The sequence below is a fragment of the Chrysemys picta genome, chromosome 19 (assembly GCF_011386835.1).
Source record: "Chrysemys picta bellii isolate R12L10 chromosome 19, ASM1138683v2, whole genome shotgun sequence".
NCBI lineage: Eukaryota > Metazoa > Chordata > Testudines > Emydidae > Chrysemys > Chrysemys picta.
Window position 1 is genome coordinate 24,252,534 of NC_088809.1, and position 12,700 is coordinate 24,265,233.

Sequence of the window (12,700 nt, forward strand, 5' to 3'; positions counted from 1 at the left end):
AGCCCCTTGCGCCTGATGGTACGCCCACGGGGTCCAAAACGACCAGTGAGATGGTCCATGAGAGTGGTCCTCTGCCATCTCCTGCCAATGGCCCAAGTTTCGTTCCTCGGCTTGCCCTTGAGGGGGATATGCCGATCTCGACAGGTCCTCCGAGGAGCGAGACACCGATCTTGACGGCCATGGCGGTGCCGAGAGAGATGAAACGAGCCCCGTGGGCTGTGGTGCCGCACGGTGCCGGTCTGGAGATGACCTATCTCTGCGCGGTGCCGGCGATCGGTGCCGGGACCGCGATCGGTGCCGATGACCTCGTCGGTGCCGGGAGTCGGATCTGGACCTCGACGAGGACCTGGAGTATGCCCGGTGCCGGGAGCGGCCCCTCGACGTCGAGCGTCGACCGTGGCGGTGCCGAGAACTACGTCTCGACGTTGATCGGTGCCGACGATCATAGCGGTGCCGAGACGTAGAGCGGTGCCGCGAAGAAGATCTTGGCCGCGAGTACGACCGGTGCCGAGACGGTACTCGGTGCCGGGACTGCGAGCGGCGTGGGGACCTGCTTCGGGACCTGGATCGGTGCCGAGGTTCCAGCCCTTGTGATGGAGGGCGCATCAAGGCAGGTTTCCCCCTCGACTGGACCGGGCGAGTCAACGGTGCCGTCGGTGCCGGTGGTTGAGGCGGTGCCGGCTCCGTGAGAGCTATTAAGTCTCTCGCCGCCGCGAAGGTCTCTGGCGTCGACGGGAGGCACTGTATCACCGCCGGCCTCGGTGGAGACGCCGTCTGCACCGGACTCAACGGCCTCGGCGCCGGAGTCGACGGTGCTGGAGGCACCTGTTTCCGGTGCTCCACCGGCGTACGCGGCTCTACCCCCGGCACTGGGGGAGCCAGCGTCTTCGGCACGGACGTCCCCGTCTTATGGGCTTTCTTATGCCCTGGGGATAATGACCGGCGCCGAGGCACTTGCCGTGCTTGCGGTGCCGACGAGGTCCGGTGCCGGGAAGGCTCAGCTGACGCCACTCGCGTGGTCGTCATGGCCGGTGCCGCCGGGGCACTGCGCACCGAGGCGCAAGGTGCCGGGGCTTGACTTGTGGATGGAGCGTCCGGAGTAAGTGCCGCCTCCATCAGGAGTTGCCGGAGCCGAAAGTCCCGCTCCTTCTTGGTCCTTGGTCTGAAGGCCTTACAGATCTTGCACTTATCTGTTTGATGGGACTCTCCCAGGCACTTCAGACAGGAGTCGTGCGGGTCGCTCGTGGGCATAGGCTTAGCGCAGGAGGCGCACAGCTTGAAGCCGGGAGCGATGGGCATGAGCCCGGCCCCGCGGCCGGGGGAGAAAGGGGGAGACGACCCCCTTAATCCCCTGAACTATTAAAACAACTAGACAACTTTTAAAACTACAACACTAGGACTATAACTATAACTATAACTACGAATAATGAAGTAAGCTAGGGAGAGTGGAGAACAGCTAAGCAGCGCTCCACAGTTCCAACGACCGTCAGGGGCGGTAAGAAGGAACTGAGGGGGCGCCGGGTCGGCTGGGGTATATATTCAGCGCCATGAAGGCGCCACTCTAGGGGGCTCCACAGCCGACCCGCCGGTGTTGCTAGGGTAAAAATCTTCCGACGATCGTGCACGCGGCGCGCACACACCTAATGGAATGGATATGAGCAAGCACTCGAAGAAGAACATAAGCTTTCGTGGGTAAGAACCTCACTTCTTCAGATGCAAGTGGTATTCCTGATCACTTTCCTCTCCTCTCCTCTAAGTGCTTCAAAACTGATTCCTTGAGGACCTGCTCCATGATTTTTCCAGGGACTGAGGTGAGGCTGACTGGCCTGTAATTCCCCGGATCCTCCTCCTTCTTTTTTTAAAGATGGGCACTACATTAGCCTTTTTCCAGTCATCCTCCTCCTCCCCCCCCCCCCCCCCCATGCTGTGCTGCCCAGTGCAGCAGTCTGGGAGCTGACCTTGTTTGTGAAGACAGAGGCAAAAGAAGCATTGAGTACATTAGCTTTTCCACATCCTCTGTCACTAGGTTGCCTCCCTCATTCAGTAAGGGGCCCACACTTTCCTTGATTTTCTTCTTGTTGCTAACGTACCTGAAGAAACCCTTTTTGTTACTCTTAACATCTCTTGCTAGCTGCAACTCTAAGTGTGATTTGGCTTTCCTGATTTCACTCCTGCATGCCTGAGTAATATTTTTATACTCCCTGGTCATTTGTCCAATCTTCCACTTCTTGTAGGCTTCTTTTTTGTGTTTAAGATCAGCAAGGATTTCACTGTTAAGCCAAGCTGGTCGCCTGCCATATTTACTATTCTTTCTACACATCGGGATGTTTTGTTCCTGCAACCTCAATAAGATTGAGGTCACTTTCAGCACAAAATACAAACAAATAAAAAAGCAAACTACATTCATTAATTCATACCTAGAGGACAACATTTCAAGAGAGCGCTTTGTTGGGTCTTTTATTAAATTTGCAGTTATTCTTCAACACGATGTGGGACATTGGAAATCAATGAACAAAACATTAATTTTAAAACTGACGTTGGGAACTGAGTGCAACTTATTCACAGAAAATATATACAGAGTGACCATCCATTAAAATAAAAAAATGAAGCTCTTTTTATATAGCAGGCAGAAAATGAGCCCACACAAAACTGAACTCTTCTTTTCTATTATGTCTATAACACAGATATCACCCAAAGTTTGAAATAGGAAGGAGTGTGTGTGTTTGGGTTGAAGAGCAGTCTGCAAATACAGATGATCAAACATGTAACAGGATGGAAAAGATTATTTAAAAATATGATGAGGTGTTTAATAGTCTGGAATGCATTATAGGTTTAAAATTCCCCGTGACAGAGATGTAAGTGCGTGAGCAGGAACATAGGCACCATGTAAAGTTCCTTTAGCACTGGGAAATAAGTAAAAACGGAACTAGATTGGACAGTGCAAGTAAGCAAATAGGGACATCAACTGACAGCATTAACAGTGCAGTCACCATAATCAAACTAAATAGGGAAGGATTTGTACTGATACAAAAGCTTTGAATGAGGCCAAATACGAGTGCTTCCCCCTCCAGCCTCACTGGCTGAATCATATACATTTTCACATCCCTTCTCCCTCAGCCACATCGTTAGATAACCCAATCCATAATAAAACATCTTTCACTTTTACCTAAGTCCACTCTGCTTTTCCTCAAATACAGCAGCTCTGAACGGCTCAGCTGTCCTTCTGCCCTAGCTCATAATTAGCAAGAAATAAAGATGCATTTGCTTGCACAGCTCTTACCAGGAAAGCTTCGTTAAATTCAAACAGGCAGGGGAACTGCTTGAGCAGCTGATGAACAGAATCTAGCCACTGAAGAAACACCGGACACTGCTCATTCTGATCTTCCACATTCTCGTGATGCCCACAGCGATCACCAAATTTGTGACCAAAATCCAGCCAGTCTGATTCAATTAGCACCTGAAAACCCTGGTAACAAAGAAGGAAGTTAACTGCAGCGCCAGGTACCCAGCAGAGCAAGGCAGCTCCAGTGAGTTTCTTGGAGGGCTAGAGAGAAGCTTGCACTTGTGCTAGGGTTAGAAGCAAAGCATAATGCAAGCTGGTGGTTACTCTAGCTTTATGTAAGGACAAGGCCTTTTCCATAGCACTGAACTGAGACTTTCAGAACCTATAATCCAAATATGAAGGAGTGGCTACTACATCCACATAACAAATCCCTTTGGGTGCCATGCAGAGAATATAGTGGGGAAGCTGCTAAGCCCTGAACACAAGTGGTCACTTCCCAAGGCAGAGGCTCTTGAGACCCTGATGTATCACAATTCAGTGGCTACAGATCACTGAAGAATAGGTGGGAAAACCCCTCACCTGCACAGCAGCTCTTGGAAATGTTGTGTGACAGATATGGCAATTTCCTACAATATAACTGGGAGGCCTTCCGGAATTAAGTTAAAATATCTTCAGGATCCATTGCCTTAAATGAATGGTCTATGTATTATTATGGACCAGGATTGTATGCAACTTCTCAAGAGGAGGAGGAAGGTGGGGAGATGTGACAGATGAGAGACCTGGGGGTTCAAAGGGCTTTATTAAACAATGTGTCAGACAAGAATGGACTTTTGGAACAAAAAGTGGTGAGTGGTTTTCTTGGGAAATATCTAGGGGGGAGTGGATGCAAATTCCCCACTTCTGATTATGCCAAAACCCAGCCTTTTGAAGCTATGCCCTGAGAAGTGAGCCATTGTCTGCTGATCAATTGTGATAAGAGGCCAAGATCAAAGGCCCAAGCTGTATAAAGGAAAGACTGAACTATTCATGGTGGGTCTGAATCTGAGACAGATACGAACTGGTCACCACGATGAAAATCCAGTTGTGGGTTTTGAAGGACTGACACCTACCAGAGCCCAGGTTGGAGTTGGGGTGACTGCTGGTAAGTTTTTTGGCATGCATGTAGTTTTTCTTATTGTTTTTAATATATTTTCTCTGTAATGCTTTCACTTTAAGAATAAATATGCTTATAAAGAGCTGCACAGTAACTTATAACCGCAGCCCATTACATTGGGCATAGACTCTAGAAAACAAGCGAAGTGCAGATGCTGTTCTTGTGGCTTTCTAGAGAGATCACTGTGTCTGCAGGGAACTGAGCAGCCTGAACAACCCCAGTCAGGAGGGAGACAGATGCGAGTCTCTGCCCAAGAGAGGGGACTGCTGAGGAGCCGGGGCCCTAGCACAGGTCTCCTTGAAGGATCACAGAGGGGGAATATAGGTGCAGTTACCCTGCATTGTGACATTTTGCAAAGCAGCTTTACTGTGAAATGCAATCCCACTCCATAGCCTTTGTTCTGCTTCTGTCTGAGGCTCATCGCAGGCACAAGCAACTTCTTAACAGGAACTAACAGAACGGCACTACTGTATGGTACCTCCAGGGTCCTATAATAGGGGTCCAGAAGAATCTTTGCCAGTGCTACAATCTGCGGGGTTCTGTCCCAGCCATCCGAGCAGTGAACCAACACAGGACGTCCCTCTCGGTCCACTGCATTTGAGACCAGAACTGCCGTCTTCAACATGACGGAGAGGTGCTGCAGCCACTTGGTGCTCTCCAGGGCTGAAAGCCAGCTAGAGTGCACATAAAAGGAAAGAAAATGACTTATTAGCTCTCTATTAGAGGACACGTCTATCCCAAGACTCTTTGGAGCCCTCAGTAAATACTGTACTGCTGCCTTTCCACACCAGCTCCCACAGAGAGGAACCAGCCAACTCAGGAAGAACAGCACAGAATCCAGCCCCCAAATCCTACTTTTTCTGGACACAAAAGCCGTGAGGTCTCTACTGAAGCCCACAGAAGAGTGGTGTGTTTACGGTATCCCCAATAGTAAATATCGATCACAGGAAACACAATGCTCAAGCTCTGTAAACACGCCCAAGAGAAAACCTCTCTGATTCCTGAGCCGGCAACCTGGCTCAGGCGATTGGATGGGAATGAGGAGATGAGAATTTCCAGCTGGCGAGGAAGACAAAAAGGCAGGGAGAGTGGTAGTAGAGCACGCTGGCACTTACTTGCTCGGATCTGGCATCTGGCTGCAGACAGCGCGCAGGTACTGGAAGCTGTTCCTGATGGAGTGGATATTGGCCATGCCCATGAACGCTACCTCGCAGTTTGGATAATACTCTAAACACAACAGACAGAAAAAGTCGGACGGGATCTGCTGCAATCAAAGCGTCTCACTGCAGGTGCTCTGATCACAGCCCACAGAACAGGAGCTGCTGCCCCTCATTCCCACACTGCAGGCAGGCAGCCAGCCTCGCAGTAATCTAGCAAGAAGAGGAACGGGCAGCACGAATCTTGCCACTCCTCCCCAGGGAGATCTGTGTATTGGAAACACTACACAAAGACAGCCCCAGTCCAAACTGTGTGTCCAAGGGGTCCAACAAGAAAGAGTCCAAGCACGGAGATGCCAGGAGACGCCATGAGACCAGCAGCCTGAGTGCAGTTTTATACCTTCACATTCACAGCCCCCTCCCTTTGCCCTGTTGGCAACAGCCGCGGTGTAGGATCTGGCATCCAGGATTAGCAGCTTCTGAGGAGCTCCTGCATTCTCCACGCCCGAACATGCCGTCAGCGAGGAATCTGCAGACACAGGACAGGCTGAACTTCCCCACATCCAGACAATATCTCCCATCTGGGCCTTGGCCTTTCACAGGTGGTGCTAGGCCAGTGCAGCCAGACATTGACACATTTAAACCCCTGCCCAGCATAGCACAGTCAAGGCCTGAAAGGGCCTAAATAGTTAATCTGGGTGTCATTTTTAAATCCCACCCCACAACACCAACTCCCCCAGCCACCAGGAAACAGCTGCCCATCATTTGCATGCATCCCTGGGGTGGGGCCCCGCTCTGGAGAGCCCTACCCAGCCCAGTTTGGGAAGCCAGCAGAAGGGAGTGACCATCTTACCAAAGTCTGTGTCGCTGGCCTCAGTGCCTTCGCTGGTGCCGTTGTGGGGAGTTCCACTGGCTGTCTTTGCTCCAGGGTTCAAAGCACAGGCCTTGGCGATGGAGGTCACAAGATACTCGTCATCAGCATTGCGCCAGCCCCACCAGCTGATTTCCGGCTGGCTGCAGCGTGCGATTGCAGCTCCGTTGGGCTGGTGTCTGAGGGAGAGGAGAGTTTCACTTGCCATCCCACTGCAGACACACCAGGCAGCGTGCCAGCAAAAGAAGCGGTTCCCCTCCTCAGAGGCCCCAGCGTTGTTCAAAGCAGATTCATTGTGCGGGGCCAATGTCTCAACTCGCGCGTTATGTGCGCCGAGATCATGCCTACGAAAGGAAGCATGATGGCCCTGACTTCTTCAACTCCGGGCTCTGACGGCAAGGAGAACCCAGCCCCCGAGAAGCACACAGCAGGTGAAACACAGGAAATAGCTCCTAGGTATAATGGGTGAGAACTTGGCAGCCAGATGGCCTAAGGCCCTGGAGTTCACTCAAAGGCCTTGTCTACATTACCAAGTTTTGTCACCAAAACTGCCGTTTGTCGACCCAAACAGTGAGACTGCCCAGTTTGGGCGACAAAATACATCCGCCCTCATGAGAGATTTACATCTTTTTTCCACTACATTTTTGTTGACAAAGTGCAAGTGTAGACACCATGCTTAAATTCATCGCTTTAATTGGCCTCCAGGAGGTGTCCCACAATGCCCATCCTGACCGCTCTGGTCAGCAGTTTGAACTCCACTGCCCTGCAGTCAGGTGAACAGCCATTTGCCCTTCCCCCTTAGAAGCCCCTGGAAATTTTGAAATTCCATTTCCTGTTTGCTCGGTGTGGAGAGGTCTCATCGCATCTTCCCAGGTGACCGTGGTGGGTTATCGCAGCAAACACTCTCCCGCTTGGACCACTGCAGAGCTGTTGGATCTGCTCAGTATAAGAGGAGAGGAGGCTGTGCAGACCCAGCTGTGCTTGAGCCGTAGGAATTGGGATATCTATGGACACGTTACTTGAGGCTTGTGTGAAAAGGGCTATGATTGGGACATGCTGCAGTGCAGAGCAAAGATAAAGGAGCCGAAACAGGCGTACCATAAGGTGCGGGAGGCAAACGGTCACTCCAGTGCTGCACCTGCTGGTTCTGTAAGGAGCTAGACGCTATCCTCAGTGGTGACCCAGCGGCAAAAGCCCCATGGATACTTCGGCGGGAACGGAGGCGGCAGAAAGAGGACCTAACTCAGAGGTGGAGTTAGATGAGGATGTGCAGCTCCCGGCGGGGTTGCCCGATAGGGCAGGCAGCCAGGAACTGTTCTCCACTCCAGAGGTGTCTAGCCAGTCTCAGCAGTTGCTTTCCAGGAGCAAGAAGCAGGAGATGAGACTCCTGGTAAGTGGCTGTGGCTTGTGTAGTGCGGAGGTGGGTTCAGGGCATAGAAACGTGGGAGGCTGGCTGTGTTTCTGTGAGCTGGACATTTCCCCGTGTAGCTAAGCAGTATGGTAGAACAGGGTGTTGAGGCATGCTGAGATCTCACGGGAATCCTCCAGAGAGATCTCCAGGAAAGTTTCTGCCGAAGATTCCGTGGCAGAGCAGCTTTGTTCCTTCCCCCATTGTAGGAAACTTTCCCGCGCCATTCGGCAATCACTTGTGCAGAGACCAAAGTGGCACACAGGCGAGCAGCATAGGGAGCAGGGTGGAAGCCACAAGCATGGAGTAGATGTACCCTCGTTTCCCTGCTTACTCTCAGCAGTGAGATGTCTGCTAGAATTACCCCCACCTGTGGAAAAGTGTGGGAGAATTTTAGAATTTGTTCCCTAGAATGCTGCACCACGACCCTTGCAAACAGCGGGTGCTCTTTTCCCCATGTGGAGCACCCCCCATCCCCCTGCCAACACTAACCATGCTTTGGCTGTTCGTGGAGATGTGTGCCTGGCTAGGGTCAGTAAGAAAGTGATGGCAATGTTGCAAAAGGTGTGTTTAACAGAAATGTTTCAATGCCATGCGTGAATTTAACAATCCCACTTCTGTGCATTGTCCCGTGCTTCACCAGATATGGCCTTCAGGAACACCCCACACACCCCGGCCGAGTGTCTCCACCAGATAAGAAAGCGTCCAAGAGGCAGCAAAGAAGACATGTTCCAGGAGGTCCTGCAGTGCTCCAAAGCAGAAAAAAGGGAATGAAAGGAGTGCCCGAACGGCAGGACAGAAAAGAGAATCAGGAGTTTGTTAAGGATGCTACTGAACAGATGCTTAAAGTAATGGAGGAGCAAACACAGATGCTGAAGTCCTTAATAATGCTGCAGACTGAGCAGATCAGTGCTTGACCTCCCCTGCAGCACATTCAGAACTCTTTTCCATGCCCCTCCAAACTCCGCCCATACATTCCTTTCCACCTTCCAGGACTTCTCAGTTTCCCCTTCACTCTACCCCCTCAGACAACTTTCACAATGATAGCTGGACCTACAAACAGCTGTGAGAGTCTGCCCTTCCCTGCCAAGCATCTGTGTGTTTGTGTGTGCTGTTTCTTGTGCAATAAAAGTAAACTTTTATACTGGTAAATCATCTTTTTTTTCCTACACGGTGAGATTGCAGGCACTCCCAATACATGCACAGGCATTTTAATCACTTTATTACAGGGATTTAAGGCCCCAAATGTCACCATTGGCTCTAGGAAAACTACACGTAATGCAACATTGAAGCAACTCGGACAGAGATATATGTTACTGGTGGTCATGGTCGAAGTGCTGCCTCAAAGCCTCCCTGATTCGAATAGCCCCCCCGTGGGCTCCTCTGACAGCCCTGGTATCTGGCTGCTCAAAATCAGCGGCCAAGCTGTCTGCCTCAGCACTCCGCCCCTGAGCAAACCTTTCACCCTTAGTATAGCACGCGGCTATGGCCATAGGAATACTATCCCCAGTGAGGTCCAACCTGCCATAAAGGCATCACCAGTGCGCCTTTAATCTGCCATCCGACACCTACTGAGCCTGTTGTTGAATTGCTCCTTACTGCTGTCCAGGTGTCCCATGTAGGGTTTCATGAGCCACGGCTATAAAGGGGTACGCAGGGTCCCCCAGGATCACTATGAGCATTTCAACAGCCCCCAGTGTAACCTTCTGGTTAGGAAAGAAAGTCCCCGCTTGCAGCTTTCTGTACAGGCTGGTGTTCCTGAAGATGCGTGCATCATGCACCTTCCCAGACCACCCCGCGATGATGTCAGTGAAATGCCCACGATGATCCAGAAGCACCTGCAACACCATGGAGAAGTACCCCCTCCTAATGATGTACTCCGTCGCCGTCTGGTGCCAAAATTGGAATGTGTGTGCCATTTATCGCCCCTCCAGAGTTAAGGTAACCCATTTCTGCAAAGCCGTCCACTATTTCACGCACATTTCCCAGAGTCACGGTCCTTCGTAGCAGGATGCGATTTATTGCCCTGCACACTTGCATTAACACAGTCGACTTCCACTCCAAATTGATTTGCGACCGACCGGTAGCAGTCTGGAGTTGGCAGCTTCCACACAGCGATCGCCACACGCTTCTCTACCGAGAGGGCAGCTTTTATTCTGGTGTCCTTGTGGGGTGAGCTCCGCACACAGTTCCAGGAAGGTGGCTTTCTGCATCCGAAAGTTCTGTAGCTGCTGCTCATCATCCCACACCTGCATGACGATACAATCCCACCATTCAGTGCTTGTTTCCTGATCCCAAAAGCAACGGTCTACCCTATGCACCTGCTCTGTGAATGCCAAAAGCAATCTTATGTTGCTCCTATCCATATCACGCAGAGTGTCGGGCGCTTGTGAGTCTTCTTCAGTTAGGAACTTCATGATTAACTGCACTGCCAGCCGCGATGTCCTCATGACAGTTAACAGAGCAGAGGAGAGCAGCGCGAGATCCATCCTTTCTCACAAAGATGCCGGGGTGCACAGCAAACAACAGCCGTTGAAAAAATGCCATGAAAGAAAGCCGGAAGCCCACGGCGTGCTGGGACAGAAAGCAATGCATCCTGGGACATTTAGCACTGTCCCAAGATGCGCCGCGATCCACTCCGTCGTCCCACAACACCTAGCGACAGAAGGACTGTGGGATAGGTACCCACAATGCATTGCTCACACTGTCGATGATGATGCCCCCACTGTGGACGCAATCTGCCAACAGAGGGAGCGACTGTGAACACGAAATTGCGATTTTTATTATGTCGACTTTTGGGTGTCAACATCACTTTTCTCGACACAAATTGGTAGCGTAGACATGGCCAAATGTTTGGTCAGTAAGATCACCACAGGGAATGCCACTTTCGTGACCAGGCCTGTGTGCAGGAAAAAGGCATAGGGCTCAACATTTATACAATGTAAACCCTGGTCAGGAGATCCTCAGCTAGATACAATAAGGAAACGTTAAGGGCTGGGCAAATACATAACAAACATCTCATTTTCAAACCTTGATACAAGCCCGCAAAGAGTCACAACTATGGGCTGTAAATTACCAAGTACTAAGGGGAGGCACAGAACTCTACACAAAAACTGTTAGAACAACGGCAAGGTTGCACAGCTGAACACTCAGTCGAAAAAGGCAAAAGTTCAGGTCATATCCCCGCCTTAACTCTGTCCTCTGGTGCGGGTGTGTGGCTAGAACAGTCTCCGGGTCACATACCATTTTTCAAACAGCACATGCACCAAGGTAGCATAGCTGTGCTCAGCTGCATGGTGCTGCCTTTCTTCAATGCAGGAAGCTCTGCGGGGTGCCGGGGCTCCGGGCTTTGGCTGCTGGGCAAGAGGACCCTTGGGCATAGGCGTAATTTGACTTCTATTTGGGGGGGAAAGAGGGGACAGGGCCCAGGCCAGCTCCACACTTCCAAGGAGGGAGCATCACATTGACCCTCTGTATAGTATCCATAAGCAGAGAGTGTAGCTGCACATCCCGGAACGGCAGTATTTCTGCGTAACAGACTTATAACAGCTAGACGAGCCAGTAGCACTGGTGCTTCACCCATGTGGCCTTCCACAGGGATCCCAAATTGCCTTCAAGCTCTAACAGCACCAATGAGGAGCAAGGTAGCACACACAACCTGATCTGTAAGTGCTTCGGTTAATACGGAGTTAAACCAGGCACGGGCAGAGTTCAGCTTGCTGTCCTCCCCAGGGAGTTGCCATGATTGCTCACTGGAACACGGACATCACACCCATCCTCTCGAATTCCTCAGCCAGCACCATGGGTTGGGGTCATGATATTGTGTACAATGGACTACGAGCAACAGGGCAGCTATTGTAGATTCTTTTTTACCTGTACACAACTACAGGAATCCTTTTCCAAGACCTGAAGGAAGCCACATTCTCCAACTCCTTGTCAGTGATCCAGACAGGAACTAGCAGCTTCTGAGGGTAACTGGTACAGAGTCTAGAAATAAAGTGACACGGTGTCAATCAGAGCCAAGCAATGAGAATATTTATGCAGAGAGAACAGGGGAAACCTTCAGGTTTGTCTGAACTCGACTAACAAGAACACAGGCTATGGGTGGTTCTTCCCATCCAGAATTAGGGGTGCCTGGGAGAAAGAGCCAAAGGTGGCCCTGAAAACTGGGCTGTGTACAGGGTCTAAACCATGGAATATGGGACCCCCATACAAGAGATTGTAATCTAATTTACTATCCAAAAGAGGTAGGCAAAAGCATATTTTACTCTACATAACATTGTAATATCTGAATGTTGCAAATCCAGAGAGCATGCAGATGGCTAATCAATCCAATGACTCACGTAACCATGCGAAGGGAATTAACTAAATCTTGCGATTTTGGTACATCTGAATCAGCCATGACTAGAAATCAACTCACGCAGACGGGTGTGTGTATGGCACAGACCTCCCGAGCTAAAAGCATGAGCTGCTACGGCTTGAGCCAGAGCTCCCTCACTGGGGCTGTTACAGACTCTGCCTCTGTAGCCCAGAGGCACAGCGGGACCTGTAACTACCGAGTGGGTTACGTCTGCACAAAACATTGCATGAAAGATTCTTTCAACGGGAGGGTTTAATCCTCAAAAAGGCATTTCCAATAGCACAACTATCAGTACAGGCAGAACGTAGGCCTGCAGCTGTGGCATTTACAGAGCGCTCTCTCGCCTTACAGCTCACAGACATTTCAGTCAGAAAGATGATGCTTCAGCAGAGGTACAAAATATGGATTTTGCCACTGTACGTGGTAAGTGTCTGCAATCGTCGGGGACTGTCCGCACACACGCAAGGC

The 12,700-nt window shown here is 50.8% G+C and overlaps 1 protein-coding gene across 8 annotated transcripts in view; it reads right to left on the reverse strand.

Annotated features, from left to right (window-relative positions):
- Nucleotides 1-12,700, reverse strand: part of MTMR4 (myotubularin related protein 4) — a 125,386-nt gene that overhangs the window by 13,249 nt on the left and 99,437 nt on the right. For 7 of the 8 annotated variants that reach the window (XM_065573086.1, XM_065573091.1, XM_065573087.1 and 4 more), the window contains 6 exons: nucleotides 11,746-11,859; nucleotides 6,447-6,643; nucleotides 5,994-6,122; nucleotides 5,552-5,663; nucleotides 4,915-5,110; nucleotides 3,281-3,466 (listed from right to left, as the gene is read on the reverse strand). In XM_065573086.1, the coding sequence (XP_065429158.1) occupies nucleotides 3,281-3,466; nucleotides 4,915-5,110; nucleotides 5,552-5,663; nucleotides 5,994-6,122; nucleotides 6,447-6,643; nucleotides 11,746-11,859 (934 nt within the window). The remainder of the gene's footprint in view (nucleotides 1-3,280; nucleotides 3,467-4,914; nucleotides 5,111-5,551; nucleotides 5,664-5,993; nucleotides 6,123-6,446; nucleotides 6,644-11,745; nucleotides 11,860-12,700) is intronic. The other variant, XM_065573089.1, reaches the window with a different exon arrangement.